The 21829-nt window shown below is 44.9% G+C and overlaps 1 protein-coding gene across 2 annotated transcripts in view; it reads left to right on the forward strand.

Moving 5' to 3' along the window:
• Positions 1-21829, forward strand: part of SGCD (sarcoglycan delta) — a 241655-nt gene that overhangs the window by 134992 nt on the left and 84834 nt on the right. For both annotated transcript variants that reach the window (XM_019535275.1, XM_019535276.1), the window contains exon 3: positions 19157-19258. In XM_019535275.1, coding sequence (XP_019390820.1) covers positions 19157-19258 — 102 coding nt within the window. The remainder of the gene's footprint in view (positions 1-19156; positions 19259-21829) is intronic.

A 21829-nucleotide genomic window follows, 5' to 3' on the forward strand; every position in this document is an offset into this window, starting at 1 on the left:
ATCTAACTCCCAAGGGGCGGAGGAGTGGGGCTCTTCAAAGTTATCTGAACTTTTCAAACTCCCCCACCCACTGCCCAGACGGCATGAAAGCTTGGCTTGAACCGATCCTAGCAGGAAGGCCTGCATAGACCTCCCCGTAATGTAGCCCCAGGGTTTCTAGTTGTATGTTAGACACGGCTCTGATGAGGACTCTTGGTGCCTGGCATTTCCCTGTGATGGGGGCATGGGGTATGGCCTGAGCACTGCTGAATTATAATGATTTTTAGCTGCTACGTTATGCTGCTGGGACTCCTTACCAGCCAAGTACATTTGCACCCTTGCAGAGCTGAGAATCTGGCCCTTCATTTTCCTAGGTTGATTCATAAATACTGAGCAAGGCAGCTCATCTGGGATGCTCTCCATGGGGGCAGAGACCACCCCTGACTTCCAGTCCCTCTCTATTTCTTCCACGCCTGCTTGCCTGTCAGTCAGGCATTATTACCCAGCTGCGCATTCATGGCTGACATAGCCAAACCCTGCCTATTTTTGACAACATTCAGCAGTCCAAAAATAGGATTTTTTTTTTCCTTTTTGATGGACAAGTCCCCTATCTGGGAGCTTTGAAAACCACTCTGTCAGAAGCCAGATAGGCCTCCAGACAGATAGGCTCCTAGTTTGCTTTTTTAGAGAGCATTCATTAACAACAAGTTTGCAAAGGAGCTCAGCCACCGCAGTGTCGATGGGATGAAATAGCCATACTGCAAGGAAATGTGCCTTGAGTTTGGTCATAGTAGGGTAACTAGGTTCTTTGGGTAAATGTGGTATCTTTTATTAGAGCAAGTAAATAGCGGAGGAAATTGTTCTTTGCAAGTTTTCGGGCACAAACACCCTTCTTCAGGCAGAGGGAGAGTTAATAATAGGGTAAAATTCACTCCCTGCAGAGGGTAACAGCATAACCCTTCCAGATTTCGTTCAATAATTGTTAACTGAGGAAATACGGGTGTAGACTATCATACCCCGTCCCCATTCAGGTGTGTAGAAGAATGAAAGCTCTGTTATTAGGGAAAATGAACATTGAATGTTCCCAGTCCTTCCTTAGTTTGAAGTTGACCCGTCTCCATGCCCGGGGCAGTTTGTTTTACGGGGATGCATTCAACAGAAACAGATCCACAAAGCTATGGAGTAGGCAACCAGGCCTTTTGCCGTCATGAAACAAAAAGCCGTTTTGAATAGATGTATCTGAATGTTTAATGAAGATTAAGTTTTCATCACAGCTGTTTTTGCAGGCTGCATAAAGCTTGAAAGCAATTGATTTTTTTTTTTTTTTTTTTTACCTTTATTTCCTATGGCAGTTTTACCCTAAAGGGTTACTACAATAGCTCGGTATGTCTTCTTTTGATAAAAGTGTTAACTTATTGACCCCTTTTACTTTCAGATCAGAAGGGTTTAAATGAGAACTGAATGCTCCAGGGGGAGACAGTGAATTACTGGTCCTCCGGTGCGCTTTTCTATTAAAATACTTTCGCTCCGTACTGTGATGACTGCTGCAGATCTTTGTCAATTGTTCCCAGTTATTGTTTATCCAAATTGCTGCATTTTGCAAAAAGATAGACTTGCACCATGATGCCTCTTTAGTCAAGTGGGGACCATAAAATCAAAGCAGATATGAAATAGGAAAGGTGCCTTTTTGATTCTTAGACAAAGATGCCTGTGGATAAAAGATAAAATATTACCCTGCTCCAAAAGCAAGACACAAAGGTCTTAAATTTTCAGAGGATCTAAGCACAGGCTTCACATCCTCTTAATCTTAGGCACACAGGCCAAAACAATGGTGTTTTTTGACTTTTAAACAGTATGACTTATGTGAAGATACAGGTCCTGGAATATATATATATTTTAAATAAGAATATTAATAGCTAAGGTGTGCTGTCAGGGGTGGGGGACTTTTGAAGCAGATTGAGAAAAAAAAAAACCCTGAGAGAGTTCGTTTAAACATAGCCAAAGTTATTATTTTATGGATAAAAATCATCAATTACTTGCAATAAGCTGCATAGTTTAATTAATTGGTTGAGCTAAATGGAATCTCTAGGGGGTCTGTATATACCAGTGTTTTTGACTATGCTGTAACTCAAGTTAATTGCATACCAATTAGCTCATTTTAATGATCTTGACTAAATTCTTGGGTAGAGACTCTGCAAACATTACTAAATGGCTCAGCTGAACACGAATCATCACCAGGACCGTGCCGTTTGTTTCCCAGAACGGACTTTTGTGGGGTCTCCGAGATGGAATATGCCATTACGTGCACTAACTTGACTTAATGGCCAAGCAGGTCAAGCTACGTCGCAACGAGGGGGTTAGGCGCCTGAGTCTGAAGTCAGGGGGAAGGCAGGGATGGGGAGCACCTTAGCGACTAACTCGTTTAGAGAGGCCTGAGCTTTCATGGGCTACGGCATGATAGCAAACAAAGTAAGTTGTTGCCCAGGAAGGCGCGCATCTCTCTGAGCCAGTCAGCCTCTAAGGTGCCATTCTGCATCACAAATAAAGAATACAGTGTTAGAAAACCTTCCAGCAGTTGGATAGCCCTTGGTCTCGACAGCTACCCGATTCATAAGCACCATCTAAATTAACTAAGACAGAAGTTGGGGTTTTTCTCAACAAGAGGCCTGAAAGAGTTGTAAGCAGTGAACGGGAACTTTGCAGCATGTGAACAAGAACTCCTATTCCATAAGTGAACTGACGCATGGAAACCAGCCCGGGGTAACGTTTCAGAAGATCTGGAGAAGACAATTCAGTTCTTCTTCAAATGCCCACACGGAGAGTTTATGGGGAAATCCTTGAATACATGCAGAAACTCATCTGTGACTTGCAAGTCCAGACACATCGGTGGAAGAGGAGCCTGGCTCCCAGGTTCGGATTGTTCCCAAACGTCCGTTCAGAACAAGAAACGCCGTTTACACCCGAACTCCTGGGTTGATTTGGGGCCAGATAGAAATGGTTCGTGGTGCTGGAAGTGCAGGGTCATTTGAACATATCCCACACCCAGCGAAGCGCCAGGACATGGAGAAGATAACCTTTAAAACAATCGCATTGGAAAGTTAATAGCAAACTTGCAAAGAGCGAATAATGTAGAAAAATAAGCTGCTGGGAATATTCTCCCGAGCAAGGAGATGCGTGGCAGAGAATGTCACCAGCTTGCTATGCCAGGTTGCCGTCCAGATTGATCAGGAAATTAGACAAATAATTAATCAAAAAACGTTAGCCATTTGCAAATTTCTGCTCTGTTCCACCAAGCACTGGAAATACTTTGGTAAAAATATTTTTGATTCAGCAGAAACAGCAAGCCTTAAAAAACCCCCACTGCTCTGCACACCGAGCAATTACTTTCCGCGGTATAACGAGCAGCGGTTCGGTCCTTTTATTCCGAGGGAGGAATAGTTGCAAGATTTCCCATAAACTTTATTGCCGTGCAAGAAGCTGTAAGTGCCTGCTGAAGTTTTGCTGTATTTGTTTTTGTTAACACTTAAGTTTTCTTAAAATGCATCGTTTGGGGGAATTAAAAAAAAATCAAGGAAATGAATTGGGTGATGCCAAGAGAAGTGCAGGAAAAGAAACAGGTAAAGGCGCACTCAAGCTTCAGAAGCAAAACCCACATTCAGTGAAGCCTGGGACCATTGGATGACTCTTGTAGGATATTGCTAGGGGTAGACTCTGGCACGCCACTTACAGGATGTAGCAATCGGGGCTCACAGCAGAGGTGTGATATCTTTTCTTAGACCAACAAGATTTCTAGCTTTAATTGCAAAATATCACCTCTACCACACGCCCTGCTTGCTTTTTCCCCTAGCCCAATACGGCTACAACCTGGATACCTGACACCAGTTACAGGATGTGATGCCCAGTGCCCACCCTTTTAATTACAGGGTGTTTACCACAATATGGTGCACCCTGCCAAAGTAACCTATGATTAACTCTGTTTTTATGAAAGAGGAAAAGAAAAGAAAACCCGAAGTGGAGCGGAGCCAAACACAGAACTTTTAGCTCTTGCAACCAAGACTTATAATTTTTCTCTGACTTCCCAGAGGGATAATGGAAATAAATCCATGGCAGCGGTCCTATATTTTGATGATGGAGACCAAAGATCAGCAATGCAGCAGCTCAGACTTTGCACAGGGAGAATGAAGCTAGCTCCTGAAGTCCCGAGTGAGAGAGGGCTTTAATACCACCTCAGTCAGGGAGTTGCAGTGAGAGGCAGAGAAGTCTAATTGTAGGCAATAGAAACTCCAGCCAGGTCCTCAGTATTCATACAAGAGACGCTTTGAATGCAATGGTAATGCCTATATCAGCATTTCCTTCTAAGCCTCATATTCTCTCAAGCAGGAAACCCTCCTTCTCTGGCCTATGTGGTCTCTACCCAGACACACTCCCTAGCAATTATGCTGTCATTCTCCTCCTGTGGTTCCTCTTTGGGAAGAAAGATCCCCAGGCACGGACCATCCCGATAGCTAAGGGCTCCTGGCAAGCTGTGGTCAGACCTGTAGGAGTGGACTGCTTGCATTCAGAGACCTGCTTTTGACTGTCCCGTGTGTGGATTCACACGGGTGGAAGGAGGCCCAGCAAGTCTTCCTTCCTCCCCGGGAGAGTTTAGCGAGATGCAGAGCTGGGCTTCCAAGATTTCATGCTGAACAAGGTCTGAACAGTCCAGCAGCAAAAACCTAAAACCTCTGGTAGTGGACGAGGTCGGACTTTCTCAGATGCACCAGCCGGCCTCTTCTATCCAGTCGTGCATGAGTTGGACCCTGAGAAATCAAGCTACCTTTTTTTTTCTCCTATCATGCCCTTTCCGGGGGTCCCATTCAGTTGTGTCTAAACCATCAGTCTTCCTGAGAAACCATTTGACGCCAGCATGCGCACGTAGCTTGGATTTGACCTCCTCTCATATGCACAAGTCCCCGCAAATCCAGCAGCTGAGATTTCTTTCACTGGCGCGTACCTTGAGCTGAGGAGTTAAACAGGATTATCCTGCGCCCTCGGCCCACCGTTTCTACTCCTCATCTCTCCCCTTCCTTGTTCGTGAAAGGCTGTTTTCAGTTCCTTGGCCCAGTTTTAACTAGCGCCGCTTAATCTGCTTTCGCTGTAGCCAGTTTCAAATCTGCTGCAAAGACTCAAGTTCTCATAAGCTGAATTTACTACGGGACATTATTCTCAATTATCTTCTCATCCTTCCTCATCTGCCTGAGGTCTTTGGGAAATGCAGTGACCATTGAACCTCGAGATCATCTGGAAGGCCCTGGCTCTAATAACTCATCGCGGTGAGAATTTCAGCGCTTCAGTAGTGCAGACACCGCGCAGAGCTTGCAGTGATTCACACGGCCTCGGGGAACGCTCTTTTCTGGTGTTCTTCTTCTGCTTGGTTCGGTACTTGGTATCACAGCATCTTATTAAAAAATCCTCTTTAAATGTCTTTGTACTGGCGTTCTGCTACTGGAAGTTGTATTACGCAGTGGGCAGGCACTGTGTATAGCAAGGTTTCCTTTGCAAATGGGTTTAAAGGGTTAAGAGATTATTAATAGGCCTCACAAGCCTATTAGAGATATACGTAATAAGCACTATGGATGATAAGCTTAGTGATGGAAGGTGTTAGAAAAGGGTATAAACCATGGCAATAAGCAACCTCTTGGCCTACTTGCTTCTGTAACAAGTGACTGTTTAGTAAAGAGGTACTTAATCCTTATGACCCTTTAAAGGTTATTAGGCAGACAAGGCTCTTTAGATAAATCTGATAGCTTTTATTAGACCAACTAAAATAGTTGGAAAATTTCTTCTTTGCAACCTTTTGGGCTTGTCACCCTTTGTAGACACCAGCGAGAGAGTGTGACACTTCTTAATTCACAGCATCATGGGTCACACACAGCCCTGACTGAGAGAGATATCTGTAGATCTAGATAGAGATAGATATAGATAGATACAGATATAGATATATCTCTCTATATATCTAAATTCCTCCATAAAGAAGTACAGCCCTAGGATCTTATTACATGGCTTGCAAAACGTATTGCAATCTATATCCAGATAGATATATAATATGCATTTTGCAAGCCATGTAATAAGATCCTAGGGCTGTACTTCTTTATGGAGGAATTTAGCTGAGGAAAGAGGAAATGCTCAAACCCCCAAGTAAGCTGTGTTGTTGTAAGAAAGTGAAGTGTAGAAATGTGCTTTCTAAGTGCCAAGCTCAGTACAGGTGCAGCAAGCACTTCCCAGAATCTCCATAAAAAATAAGCAGAGGAGTGACACGCAGCCCTGGCCGAGGTCGCAATCAGACCGGACTCCCACTGCGAATGTTTGCATTGGATTCTTCTCCGTTACCTGTAACAACCTGATTTGCACATGCATAATATGTCAAGAAGAGTCTCTTGACTTCTGGCAGCAGCCTTCTATGACTCAGTAGTCCCCACTCTAAAAACAATCTGACATTAAAAACAGTCTGGAGATGGGTTCCTGGTATGAGAAGATATGATTTGTTTTATTTTTTGCCCTCGTTTTCCTCAGAAAATAAACAGTTGGAGAATTTCCTTCACTTGTGCCTTATGAGTATTCACAGCTCTGGGAAGTATCATAGACGGTGCCAGTCACTCTGGGAGTTGTCAGGTTCTGGACGCAGGCCTCTGGTGAATATTAAGCCACATGTTTTCTTTCTGAGTGATTTATCCCAGTTCTTCTCATTCTGGAGGATCAGTTTTTAGCGGTCACTTCAGCGTCACTTAGAAGACATGGAAAACGAAAGCCTTGTGCAGATTTTGCACTGCTTAAACCTGGGGGTAAAGAGACCTTTGTGGTGTTCGGAAATCACTGGCTAACTCCATGTTTTTCACAAAGGCAGACCCCAAGGTTTCCTTGTTTAATGCTATAAGCAAGGAGGGGTGTTTGGATGGATACGGCACTAGCTGGGCCCTTGGGAGACTGTCGTCCAGCTGCCTCTCCGCCACGGACATCCTGTATGACCTTGGGTAAGTCATTTAGCCACTCTGGCCTTCGGTAGCATGGGGGAACAGCCTTGCTGAACCTCCCGGAGGTGCTGTGAGGACAGACGCGTTACAGATCATGAGGTGCTCGGTTGTTACAGTAATGGGGCGTTTTAAGTACCTGAGACGGGAATAGCGCTGAGGGGTGTTGCGAGACTGAATCACCGTGAGGATTCAACATCTAACGCGTCAGTACTCCAGGGTCTCGTCTCATCTCATTTGACTCCCGTTAACTAGATGACTTAGTTGCATTCCTGTCTGAACTAGGGGCAGGTACTTGGGTGGCGTAAACGAGTCCACCTCCACTGAAATCCAGGAACCTACACTGATTTGTGCCAGCCACGGATCTGGTCTTTGGCTCTACCTACTGCACAGTGGCAAGGGACCCTAAACACATAGATTCCTGTTTCAGTAATTCTTTGTTGGCATTTGTTCATAAAGAAATAGAAAGCAATATACTTATTTCTGCCTCTTTGGGGGCAATCTCTTTCAGCTCTCTCATTTCTATGCCGTCCCTAGAGCCTCCCTGCTAACAACAATGTCACATACACACTGTAGATAAGTCTGGGAGACAGTTTAAATTATTTTCCAGTATATTCTGATAGGGAAAGAGCTAGATCTTATATTTTTGTGACAAATGGGGCTATAAAAATTCAGAGGTGGTTCCTTAGCCATGAAGGCAGCTTCTTAATAAAAGAACCATGACGGCTTCCTAACTTGGGGAACCTGATTTTAAAGCAAGCTTCTTCCTACCTGCGATGCCCAACCGGGCCACATTTGCCCAGCGTGCATTGCCTTACTGAACAGGATGAGTCGTAGTACACGAATGAATCCTTAAAATTATCCCTGAAATGATTTCACGCAAGTACATTTGGTGTCGCGACTGTGAAAGTCTTCTTCGCTCCATGAAACCTGTGGCAGGTAGCAAATCAGTCCACGTGCCCTTTCTCTGGATTCTGCTGCCTGCTAGCAAATCGCTGGAAAAGGTGAATTGAATAGTGCAGAAAATATTCCTTTCCTTCACTTTTGTACCCCCTGCTATCAAAAAAATAGCAAGGCCCATTAACGGTAGCAAAGGAGGACCAGACCCTGTGCAGGCCTTGGAGTTTGGGCTGCTGAGTTTTGTCACTGCTGTTAGGTATGCTCTTCATGTTACCCTGAGCCTTTGTTGGAAAGGGTGATGTATAAATGGAATAAATAAGTAAATCAGTGTAAAAGGACCGCAGATCTCCCTCACTTGCTCGGGACACGTGCCTGTGCATGGAAAGCGGCCGCAATGCAGCTCCCTGTATGGTAAAGCACTGTTAGACCTGAAATCCTGAATGGTTTCAGTGGCTCACGGTGGGCAAACCTCTGTTTTGCCCCTCAGCACCAAGTGAAGTCGTTCTGTTAAGAGCCATGGAGAGAGCGAGAGGTTTTCCCTATGCAAGGAGTTGACAGCGCTCTTTTCCGTTCTTATTCCCCTTCCTGGGGAGAGGTCCCCTGTTCATGCATGGCTGAAAGGCAGGGGGAAATTCCCTCTCACACAGAAGAGAAGTGCCAGGGCTCATGCATCTCCGTTGTTTCCTCTTCATTTGCAAGAGGCTGAGGGGCTAAGAAGCAGGGAAGCACCACGTGATGGTTGCAAAGCTCCTGCTAGTGCCAGGGCCTGAGCACACGGGAGCTTTCCACGACACCTGCCTCTGGCACGGGACATGACAAATTCTCCAAGCCTCATCTCGGGGGCAGTAAAAATTCCCATTGATTTCAGATGTGCGAAGAGCAAACCACAAAAGGAGCCACGCAAGCAAGAAAGAGCAAAATAAATGGGACCTGGCGACTCCTGAAGAGTCACGCTAGGAATGAGATGAGCTCAATATATTCATAGTTTTAAAAATTCTATTTATTCTTTTCCTGTACCCCGTGATTGACAGGCGGTTGTAATTCAAGATTATAAGAACATATTGTATAAAACCTGTCTCAGCCATGCTTTGTACAGTGGGGGGGGATTTATGTGCTGGTTTTATTATTAAAATGCTGCACAGTAAGCAGAGTGCAAGTTCCTACTAGTATTAGATTCTCCCTTTTTTTTCCCCCGTCCTCAGAGAGAACACAAATTTCTGCAGGGTGGAAGTTTTTTCCTTCTACTTAGCATAACCATGGTAATAGGCCAACTTAAAAAGTTGGAGAATTTATAGGACGTGTTTGGAATGAGTGTTGAATTTAGGGTATGAAACCTCAATATCTGCTGTGGGAGCAAAAAAAAAAAGAAAGAAAATCAGAAAAACGCTTGAGAAAAATGGGTCATTTTATAATGCTTCAGTGGCAAAATGTTCCATAACAGGGAATTGGGATGCATGAATGGCAAATTTTGAACTATTTGCTACAATATCAGTGCAAAGGAAATTATTACCCTTGAGAGGAATTCTGCATATGCTTTTTCTCTTGTAGTAACAACATTGGGATTCATAATCAGTTTTCCAACATGTCAGCTAATCCTTTTTACTATAAAAATGTACACTCAGATGAGGTGGCATATTTGATAGAAGTCCTAGTTGTGCTCCACAATACATCACCGCACCGGGATCTCTCTAGGGACTCGTTTTGAAGAGAAACACTTTATGCCTAAAATAGTTCTGGTACGACGCATGGCATTTCTAAACTGATTGTTCTCCACATACAGGTGAAATGATTTATTTAGAAATTATTCTGGTGTTAATTTGACCCATTCGACATTGCCTTCATCAGGTGTAAGTTAATTAGAAAAGTAACCTGCAAAACACTTTTTGCGTGTTTTCTTCACTTCACATAAAGGAATCCATTTTCGAACTTCTGCTAAGGGCAGAGCCAAATTTCTGGTGGACTTCCAGAGTTGGGTCAGGCCCTGAAGCAGTTGTTAAAATGCCTGGCAGTCTTTCCTCTGACTTCAGTGTGAACACAGTCATCCTCCTGGAAAGCAGCACAGTGGGAAGAGGCACCCTGGAAACATGGGCTTTGACAAAACCGCTTCAGCGTTCACCCTGGCCTTCCAGGAGAAGGGAGGTGGCCCAGCCAGGCTGCAGGCCTGGAGATGCATCCAGAGCACTGAGCATCATCCCAAAGTAGCAAGAGCCCAGCATGAGATCGGGAGGCTCTGGTGCAGCCAGAATTAGCACTCAGTGGGTGTGCCTACACACGTGCATTTACTGCATAGTTAATGAAATTACTCCTCAGTACAGGCATGCGTGCCTGTACTGCACAGTAAATACGGTGTCGTATGCCGACTTGAGCATAAATTTGATATGTGCATTGTGCAGGATTCAAATTTACGCCCAATTATTTACTGTGCAGTAATGCATGTGTAGATGCCTTACTGTGCAGTAGCACTGTGTGTGTGGACTGACTTGGGACTAACTTTACTCCCACATCAGTTCACACAGCGTTAATGCACTTTAATGCCTGCATGTGTGGATGCTGGCCTATTTACTGAGCAGTAATTTACTCCACAGTAAATTTAAGCCAGAGTAAATGCACATGTAGACACACCCAGTGCTTCTGAATTGCAGTTTGCTGCCTTATTGCAACTGTCCTTAGTCTGCCTTCTTGTTGACGTCTCTTCTTATCCTCTGGCTTATTTTCTGCACACCCTTGAGCCATTATTGCAAACAGGGCAGGAGGTGTAACAAGCAGCAGGTGATCTCCACCGGAAAAGGGGGTGGTTTGGATCTCTTGGACACCATTCTTATGGAAACGCATGTTAAATGGTACGGGCAGTATCTATAAACTGTTTCCTCCTTTTGTACATTGCTGTTGGAGTAGTCAGCAGCCTCCTGGATTCCATGGAGTCATTGCGATAACTTCAATCTAACTATAAAAAGGAAAGGGAGAAATAAAAGCGAGTCCCAGGTGTTTTACAACCCATGCAGCTTCCACAGTAACTGGTGCAGGTCATTTTTAGGTGGATTAATGGGGAGCTAACACAGCTGGTCCTTGCTCACTCAGTTCTGGACCGTCCCATGACTGATGTCTGCAGCTGCAGAGGTTATTTGAGGTGTCTTCTCACAGGCTGTCAAGAGTTTATGGAAAAGAAGCTTCTGTGAGTCAGTGTCTTCTGTTTGCTTGTTAGTCTTGCATTTATAATGTTGTTTTACTCTGTCAGTTCAGTGCTAGGATTCTGGATGTATTGGGTTTGCATCTCCTCCTTCTCCTGCAACCATGGGCATACGTACCTTGTTCCAGTTCAATTAGGCATTTTGGTAACCCTCCACCTAACTGGGCGTCTACACCATGAGGCGCATTAAACACCACGAATTGGGAGCATTTTTTAAAACTATAATACATCTGGAAAGGACACCTGAGGGCTGTTGAGAGAATGAAAAGGAAGGGCATTAGTTTGTACTTAGTGGGTGCATCTACACCTGCACATTTACTGTGCAGTAACTGAAATTACTGTGTAGTACAGGCACACTTCTACACATGTGTGCCCGCACAATGCAGTAAACATGGCGACTTATGCCGACTTGAGTGTAAATTTGATACCTCTGTGATGCAGGTATCAAATTTACACCCGATTTAATTACTGCACAGAAACGCACATGTAGACGCCTTACAGTGCAGTAACATTGTGTGTGTGGATTGACATGGCACTGACTTTAGTTCCAAGTCAGCTTTAACGCCTGCATGTGTAGATGCTGGCCTATTCCCGCTAACTGCGCAGTAAATTTAAGCCGATGTAAGTGCACGTGTAGACACGCCCACCGTGTTCAGTCTCTCTAGCCTTTCAGAACCACTATTAAATGCCTTGACTCTTCATTTGCTCTGAGTACTGCAGTTTTACACCTTGTCAAAGTGTTGCAGTGTTTTGACAGGTACTCAGCACCACCCTTGCTTTCAGATTACCACCCTATAGTGGTTTGGGGCATTATATGACACTCCCTTTAGATGACCCCGGACAGGGTTTTTAGCAAAGTTTCTTACTGTGCACTGACTTGTCGTACTGTTTTGGTGCCCAGCACACATGGACACAGGCTGAGGATTCACATATAATCGTAATAGGAATGTGTACGCACAGTCAGCAAGATGAATACTTGTGAAGAAGTGGATCTGCTGTTCTTCTTGCGTATGACTTCAGGAAGTCGACTCCTCCAACCTTTCAAGAGCAGAGCCATCAATATTACTGCACTCAGGAATATTCAGATCTGCTGTTGTTTCCACTAGAAGGATCCAACTGCAGATATTTAGCTAGATGCTTGTGCTGCTCTTGATCGCCAGTGAGTTGAGGAAAGCTTCAGGTCAGGCCATCAGAACAAGAGGAGAGTGAGATCCCAGGGAAAGTGACTGAGCTGGGGTTTGGAAGCTCTGATGTGTCGAACCTTAAGGTAGGACAAGGGCAGAGCAGTCCTCCAATGGAAACGCTGGATATGAACTTTTTGTGAGCTTTGGTTCTACTGAGCTGCCTATAATAACCATGCAAATGTAGTGACCAGCAACACAAGCCGTGATGATCCAGTGGTGCAGGAGCTTGATATAAGCAACTCTCCAAAGATCATTCTCTCCCAGGACTTTGCCTGACTCAGCTTCAGTGCATTCCCAGTAAGAACAGAAACTTCCCCCAACCCAGAGGGGAGACTTATAGATAATTTAGCTCTTCAAAGAGGAATCTGGGGAGGAGATGGGACTGCAAGCCAGTGCACCTGCTGTTCAGGAGAGAGGCCAACACGTCTGAAGCTGGCTAGAGATGGGCCTGGACCAGAAAGCGGTGATTCAGACATTCATCTGTGACAGTATCCACTCTTAGCGTTCCCATACAATCTCCAGCAAAAAAGCAAAGGAGCAGTAGAAACACCAACGGGTTGCAAGGCTTAATTAATTAATTGCTTACAAAGTGCTTTGCATCCTTGCATGACAAGTCGTGCGTAATAACTGCAAGCTATTGTTGCCCATGTTCTGTTCTCGTATTGGAGTGAATTGGCAAGGGCTGGGCAATCAATACCCGCCTCAGACTGAAAATCGATGAAAGCCCATGGGAGGGAGGATGGTTCTGCAGCAGTCGGAAGACCTGGATTCTGTTCCTGGCACTAGGAGGAGGGGAGAAGTCAGTGAAGCTCGCTGCACTTCGATTTCCCCATTTGTGTAATAGGAGTAATAACAACACAGCCTGACCTCGCCGGGGTGCGGGGAGGAACTTGTTCAGAAATGCTGCCAGAAGCATGGGGAGGGGAGGAAGGATATGGAAAGGGGCGTCTTGGTGTCTTGTTTATCATTCCTGCCAGAGGAAATGTTATGAGGCTGCCTGTCTCCCATTGAAAGTCTGTTTTAACTGGGCAAAAGATAAAATCAAAGCATGCAAAGACCTGCCGCCTTACAAAAATGCCAACCCACCAACCCAGGACTTGACGTCAGAGCGCAGCCCCGGCGGCCCCCACGCGTCCCAGGCCAGGCATGCAAAGCACCCGGTAGTCGGGCAGGAGCGGTGTGGAGCTGGTGCCCTACACTAACACCATCATTTTGTAATTGGCTGTTAAACTGAGCTCCTCTCTCAGGCCAATAAAAATCTCTCCTCATTCAGCAATCCTGAAATGACATTTTCGTAAGTCAGGGTTTTACTGTCGCGGGCTCATTTTAACACATAACAGTCGGCAGCAGCACATCAATTTTTTATGCCTGCCCATTACAAAGCCTTGTATAAAAAGAAAGGTGGTTTAGATGATAAAATGGATGTGAAAGTTTTCACCGCGTCCTACCGAAGAGCTGAATAATTCAAGATGGTTGATGTTGACAAGCCCTTTTCATTCCACCTCACGTGTCCCAGGGGTTGGCACACTTAAATAAGATTTTCTAGGAGAACCATTGCTTTGGGCAACCCTGGCCATAGTAAGTTGTGCCTTTCACGTTATTTATATTCAAATTAGGACATATTACCACGTTTTCTCACATACCCACAAGTAAGAGGCGCGCCTAGTTTTGGAAAGGCAGGATGAAGGGGGAAGAGATTTTTCCAGCATCATGGCTGACTTCTGGCCCAGGGGAAGAGTCTGTCCATCCGCCGTACTTGCCCTCCCTTTCTGGCTCGGGAAAAGCTAGAGGTTTAACCCTGTTGCAGCCATTGCTGAATTGGCAGCAGCTTTTGGATGCAGTCTGGGAGTGAATATGGTATTAAAAACAGAAGGCAAACGGGTAACTAAAGTGCTTGAAGCAATTCCTTTTTCCTCCTGTTATTCCAGAGAGAGGTGTATTCATTAAGTATGTATAACTTCCCAAAATGTTCGTTTCATCTGTGTTAGACTTCAGGAAAGAAACTCTAAATAGGGTGAACTTGAAGCTGTATTTAATGTTGAGCGGGGGCTTAAGTCCCATTGACTGCACTGGAGCCGAAGCCCCTCCTGTCTTACGTGCAGACACTCGAGTGGAGAACAGCCTTGATCTCCTGAAATGTGACAAAATTTGACATAGGCCGCATATTGCTAAGCTTATCAAACAGGTACCTCTAGCAACTATATCTGGAAATCTTCAAGACTAACATCACCGACAGTTATCACAGCCAGCTGATCCAGCACCCGTCACGTTGCCATGCTCTCTGACCAAACGTCGCGCGCGGCAGCATGGCAGGATTTCTCATGAGGACGGTGAACAAGGATGTATGTTTGTCACAGATATGAATTGGGATGAAAACGTTGTGGCTTTTGTCACATCAAGCATCCTGCTTCTGAATTTTATTGGCTGAAGGGGATGGTCTGTGAATTTGTATAGGTTTCAGTCTCTGTATATTCAGTGCAGAATAAAGTGGTGTTTGTCGAGGTTTTTTCCAACCATGCAATTTAGGAATGAATATATCACACACTACTGAAAACAAGACACTAGTCACTTTTTACAGAAACACGTAGTGTGTCGTGCATGTGTTGTGGTATCCTTTGTAACAGCAGCTTAATTCCCTCCTAATAGAAAATAAACTTGACTTTATACCAATTCTACTATTGCATGCCAGGGCTTGCCTTTTTATTTTAAGTGAAAATGATGGCTTTTGCATATTTTTGCCATGATAACTCCCAATTACACCATAAGGACAAACTGCCATTAGCATCAGATCAGTTGATGAAACACCTTTCGGGTGAAGCATTAGGTGCCAGATTCAAAGGCGACTCGATGGTCGTTCCTCCAAGTGCAGCGGGCTTTGGATCAGATCCTAGACTGGGAGATGCCTGATGTTCAGGGTGCTGAATTGGGACAGTGCTGGGAGCAAGGAGTCGCGTGACCGGTGTCAAAGGAACATGTATTACTGCGTTGAGGTTGGGAAGAGGGTGTGAAAGCATGGGGATGAGAGGGAAGTGGCATGGTGGGAGTTGAGAGGGCAAGACAGGGGGAGAGCCCGAGATGGAGACGGGACATAGAGGAAGGAGAGACGAGCAAGCTAAGAAGAGACACGTGCAACTCCACATCACAGGAGAGGAACGAATGCCTCCGCAAGAGCGGTGTCCGGCAGGAGAGAAATGAATCTGAAGCAGGCTGGAGATAAGAGAATAATTACAGACCAACAGAGTCATTGGTAATGGGTTGTTGGTGTCCACGGAGGTAGAGCAGGCCCCTGCCCCTTGGATCCCTGGCCCTCCTCCTGCCTGGGAGGCACTGCCTGGCTCCTGCTCCCGGCCGCGCCTGGGAAAGCGCTGTTTTCGTTGGCCCGTGCACCCTTGCAGCTGACCGCCCTCCCAGAAAGCGCAGGTAAGACCTCCACTTGCACGACCTGCAGCTTCTCCAAATGAGAGCAGGGAGCAGGTTCCCGTGTGAAACCCCACCCTGAGGGCTTGTAACCTGACTGAAATATCTATTTCAGGAAAGCATTTGCGGAGCTTTTTTAGCCTGGCAAAGGTCACCTCCCCAACACGCCGGGGTCTTCAGACGCCTGTAATAATTCCTCTTCCCTCAAAAATAACAAAGCATGCCACCATTGAAATGCAATCGGAGCTCTTCAGGGCAGCCCTAATCGTACTGCACTCATTTTCCTTTATACTTCTGCTTAAGGTAAATGAGGCGCCTTCTGCATCGACAGCTACTCAGAATTCATAAGGCAGGATTTTTCACCAAGGACCAGGAATGAAGCACGTTGCACTTTATTCCCTATCTCTCATTCCTCCTCCCTTCAAGCAATCAATACCATTCTCGGCTTGCGCTTCTCTTTAAAGTTGGTTTACAGCTTCCGTGTCAAAATGATGCGAAAACATTCATTTTTCGCGCCTAACATGCCTAAGCCCGGCTTTCTTCTAAGGGAACCGCTGATCAGTAAAGAAACTCTTTCCTTTTCCACCGTGGAGTTAAATCATGCGGTAAAACAGAATAATTGACCCCACTGTGAAATTCAGCAACACCTGGCAAATGCCTGGCTGGGCTTATGCTATTCCCAACACCATTTCTGGGCTGTTTGCATGAATGTACCATATCTTTGATTATTTCCCCCCCCGCTAAAGTCTCCTTCTGCATCTTTTGCCAATAATTCCTTCAAATCTGCCTGGGCTTTCCGTTACCTCTCCTTCCGTAGCTGCAGTCCCCCATCCTGGGCTGTCAGATGAGGACACGGTGCATAGCCGAACACAAATCTCTTGAGAGTATTTTAACCACCTTTATAGGAGCGGGACATTGGCTGCCGTAGTCCTCCCACGTCACCAGTGGCAGGTTTGGGTGGTATATCTCACAGTTGTGTCAGGGTTGCCAATCTGGGTTTAGATGGGGATGATCCTGCACCAGGTCACTGGACTAGGTAACCTCTGGAGGTCCTTTTCTATGATGCTAGCTGGGAGAGAAGGGGGAAGGGGGAAAGGAGAGCTGTGTCTTCATTTGCACACGTGGATTAATCAGAAAGCATTACATAGATCTGAATGGCAGAGGCGGGGAGTTGTTTCACAGCTGACAGAGCTGGACGCTCCCCAGAGCTAAGCTTTGCCTTTGCAAGAGCATGTCCTGCCTAACTTCAGCATCGTTGCAGAGGTAAGGATTGACGCTGTGGTCGAGTCTTGGGATGGGCTACCTAGGCACGTGGGGGAATCTCCATTCCTGGAAATTTTTAAGAGCAGGTTGGATAAACATTGGCGAGGATGGTTTAATCAAGGATGCTCCTGTCCTGAGCAGGGGGCTGGACTAGATGACCAAGCGAGGTCCCTTCCAGCCTGACTTTCCTACGCTCCTATGGTCTTGCATGTGGATGTACATGGTTGGATGCTATGTTTATCCACTGCCGCCCTCCAACACGTCCATGCATGTTTTTTCTCCTTAATTAAAGTGGAAATGAACCTAAAACACCTGTCTTAATAAACTATATGACTTTCTCTCATGATCTAAAATCGAGATATTTTTAGCGCGGGCCTGTGCTGCTTCCTTCTGTATACCTGTCTCATTGTATCAAACCCATAAGAAAAGCTCATACAGAATTTTGACATGTATTTTGTTTGCCATTATCCTGTGTCAGACATTTCATTACAGCTTGGAAACACATAACTAAACAATTTCGAAAGGAAATAGTCTATTTGCAGTCGTCTGCTGGCGGCCTGCAGCCAATACTTCACACCATTTGTCAAGGAGATTTTATACATCTAAGCACCAGGTGCTTTGGGGACAACAAGCACGCATCTTTTGAGAAGGCCTACAGGCTAGGAGCACGGTGTGGTGCTAGACCGAGGAGAAGAGGACTGATAGCGGCAAAGATCAAGTCTGAATGTCTAGGGAGAGGGAGGCGTGCACATGGCATCACTCGTTTCATGCCAGATCGCGGGACTTCCTCAGGTTTGGGTGAAAAGGCAGGTGCCTAGATCAAACAGCAGATGTAGATATTCTGAAAGAGATTCAGATTGCCTTCTGCCTTCCCCTCCCTATCCCACTCCCGATTTACCATGTTATCCTTCGCAATGCCCAGGCTTGAGCTGATCAAAAGAGAGGTGCAAAAAAAGGTACCCGGCCCAATTTGGCACTTCTCGGTGCTCAAGCTACCCTGTTGCTCCCAGGCAGCGAGAGGGAGAAGGCGGCACGGGACCAAGTCTTTGCTGTTCCTGATCTGGGGGAGGGATCGGAAACGATCAGAAACGAGCCACAAATAGGGATGGAGTCGGGTGAGAACACATCCTAGGCGAGAGGCTTCATCTGGTCGCCTGGCCCAGGGCAAATACTGAGCTGATAATATGTGAGACTATCACTTCCTTGATATGTACTGGTCTGTGTTCCCATCTCACTGCTTTTGGGAAAACTCCTTCAAAATTACTTTCCATGTCTCTTTAAATAACTTTTTCTTCATTATTGTCGGCCTGTCAGTCCCGAGGCTGCACCAACCCTTGGGGCACCTTTGATGTAGCAATAACTTTCCTTCATTCTTCCCTGTCTTTTGCAATCCTTGTACAATCAATCAGTTTTAATCCCATCCAGTCTTTGATGTTGGTGTCCAGCTTGTCCTAGGTTGTTGCTGTCTTCGTCCACACACAGCACACTGCAGGATGGTGTTGGCAAGGGTGCTGGGCCTCCTTGTTACATGGCCAAACCACTGTTTCGTTCTGGATTTTGTGTGTTTACACGTGTTCACCTCCCATTTGCTCTTCATCACACAGTTTTTGGGAGGATAGATCACCTGCATTGCGCCTCTTGATTGTGATAAATATTCAAAACAAAGAAAAGTATGTGGGTTGCCTGCACAACGGGATGTTAAAATGAAAGCGAGACCAAATTCCACTGCGCACGTAATTGCCGAGCTGGCATAGACAGAACGTGTGCATCCTTCCAGCATTTGCAATGCGAAGATTTGTTTCTATAAAGCTAAACCTTTTGTTATCAGTCTGAGAACGGATGGATTAATTTCTTTGTTTCCTATGCATGGATTCATTATGAATGACATGGTAGTATCGTTACAGAGACACGTTACAGTGAATGATTTCACGCTAACACAGGATGTCACTGTATCTCTCTCTCTCAGCAGAGATGACTAGTTTAAAAGGGCATCTTTCATATGAGTAAATGGTTTATTAGGAGGCATGGAATAGACTTTTTCCACAGAAATGGAGCTGAAAGGATAATACCGAGTAATTGCATTGTACAGTGCCTCCCAGTGTTTTTACATGTTCTTCTGTACGGGGGGGAAAAAGCTGGGCAGCCGTTTTCATGCATCAGGTTTGGGGGTATTTAGCAATCATTGCTAATAGGATGATTTTTGTGTGTGTGTGTTTCAGGATGGAATGGGAAACCTGAGAATCACAGAAAAAGGTCTAAAGCTAGAAGGAGATTCAGAATTCTTGAAGCCCCTCTACGCCAAAGAAATCCGCTCCAGACCTGTAAGTTATCCGGAAAGGAGAAAAAATAATGATGTTTCCGTAGGTGGAGTACTACCCAATCCATTAATCATGATGGACGGGCTAGACGCAGGTGATTTGGGGACTGAGCCCACGGGTTTTCTGTTGCCTGGCTCCCACATGTATTTATGTCAAGTTATAGCCGAAGTTTCACAGAAGCTTTTTCTGTTTTTAAAAGTAAATCTCACGGTTGTAAGAAGCCATCACTTCACCATGGGAGCTGAGAAGTGGCTGAAAGTTGTGAAATCTAGCACTGAGAGAGGATTATCCACCTGGTTTGTGCACCCTAACTCACAATAAACCCTCACTAAAGGCTCAACCCAGTATGATGCCAGGGCAGTGTTTCTTGGCTGGGGTGCTACCATACCTTGGAGTGCCTTGAGATCATTTTAAGGGTGCTGCAGGGTGCTACACAATGTTAGCCCGGTTAGGAGTTCAAACACAATTCATCAGATCAAGCCAGAGCTTTCAAATGGGAAGCCACAGCATTAAAAACGTTGTCCCGTTGTGGCCTTTCTTAGTTCTTTGCAAGAGAAGACTTGCTCTGTTATTTGTCGAGAAATGAGTGAACGGTAAGCGCTAGCATCTCCAAGGTCTCAGGTCTAACGAGTGCCCCGAGTCTGAAAAAGTCGAGAACTGCTGTAGTAGGGACTCTGGTTGTTCTTGATTACGCACACCTAAAACGCAGCAAGTTTTTAAATTGCTTAGTGCCAAAACTAAAAGAGATCTGCCCAGCAAGAGAGGCAACATTTTACAAACGTGAAGATGAGCAGGAACCCAAGTGAGATTAAAAACAGCATTTTAAAGAAAAGATTTAATGTATTATCAGCTCTTTCTGATCATCCTGATGCAATCTGGTGTGGCCTGAGCAGCTCTACAAAAGCTGAATAGGTTACACAGCCCTTCTGTTTTGTATCACTACTTCAGAGGAGAGATCATCTCTTCCGTTTCCTGTTCAGAAGCGTTAATTTGATTCAAATATCAACCTCCCACTTGGATGATGATGGCAGATAGCTAATTAAATAACGTTAACATCCCCTTAGCTAGACATTTTAGTGGCCTTGCAGAAATTGGAATTTGTGGAGTAATCAACGCAACATCCAATACAATATCCGATTTAATTATTGAAGGTTGTAACCTCTGCAAAATGGCTGCAGATTGATTTGTCAAAGAGGAATCATTTAGGAAGAGAAGTTAATGAGAAAATTTTCATATTTATAAATGTTTTCATCCTGGAATTAATGGAGAGCCTTTGAACCTCATAACATAATTCACTTTGGTGGATAGAGCACATGAGGGAATACATCGCATAGTTTGAGAAACTGATTGGAAAAATTGCTCTATTTGTTGTCCCACCATTAGGTTTTGGAAGCCACTTTTTATTTGAAGGGAATAAAGAACAACTTGCATTTGTTGCTGCTGGGAAGTTTAATCTTTAGACTGTGATGTAGCCTTCATTTCAGTGTGATGGAGGGACAAACGGTTTCTTCCCGTGCTACTTACGGCTGTGTGAATGGTGTGGTTGGTTATTCAATGAATGCAAAGAAGGCGAAACTGGAGGTAAAGCATATCCTGTGCGAGTGTTGCTCGCTCCACTTGTCCTCCCATATCATAATTAATATCGTTGCCATTAGCCAGGTAAGAGACTAGCCGTGAATCCAAGTTGCCCGATATACAGCTCAGCTGGAGTGTTTCCGAAGTGCTGTGTGTGCGTGCGTGTGTGTGTGTGCGCGCACGTGTGTCATATATAACACACCAATGTGTACATCTCCACTGACTTCTCACTGAGCCGGCACTGGGCGTGGTAATATTGGAATGAAAGTATCTTGATCAAAACAGGCCATCCTCATAACATGAGATTTATTAGCAGCTAACAATTATTAACAATTAGCTTTTTTTTTATTACGTTGTTAATTGCCAAATTCAGCTCTCAGTTATACCCCTAACAAATCCTGAGTAATACCATTCCTATGGAGCTAATTAAGATTTTCACTCGTGCAGAATGTAGTTTTAAATGCAAGTGTGTAAGAGAAAAGACATTAAAAAAAAGACAAATAATAAATGCCAGGGATGTGTTAATGTATAATAATTTTCTTTGTGTTTAATTAAACAACCTAAGAGTTGTGTACAGTCTGCTAGCTTAGATAATGGCTTTATTTATGGCTCAAAAGGTTTCCAGATGCTGGTTATGTATAATAGATGAAGTTCAGCAAAAGACAGGGGGGTTAATTTGAGATGCATGTAATTTATTAGAATAAAGTTACACAATAAGTACCGCATTGTTTGTTTGTAAAAGAAATTGCAGGGCTGTATTCATCCTTGGCAAAAGTAGCTGCAGTGCCACATGATCTCAATAGACTTGGGCCAATGCTACGTTAGGATATCCTGATGGAGCGCTCCCAATCCTGGCGACTCTGTGGCTAGAGCAAGATGATTGCTATGGGAATCTCTCAGGACTGTGTCTTTGTTTCATAGTTTCATAGTTTCATAGTAGCTAGAGTCGGAAGGGACCTAGGTAGATCATCTAGTCCGACCCCCTGCCTTGGCAGGAAA

This window comes from Crocodylus porosus, unplaced genomic scaffold (genome assembly GCF_001723895.1).
Source record: "Crocodylus porosus isolate Cpor-Errol unplaced genomic scaffold, CroPor_comp1, whole genome shotgun sequence".
Taxonomy (NCBI): Eukaryota; Metazoa; Chordata; order Crocodylia; family Crocodylidae; genus Crocodylus; species Crocodylus porosus.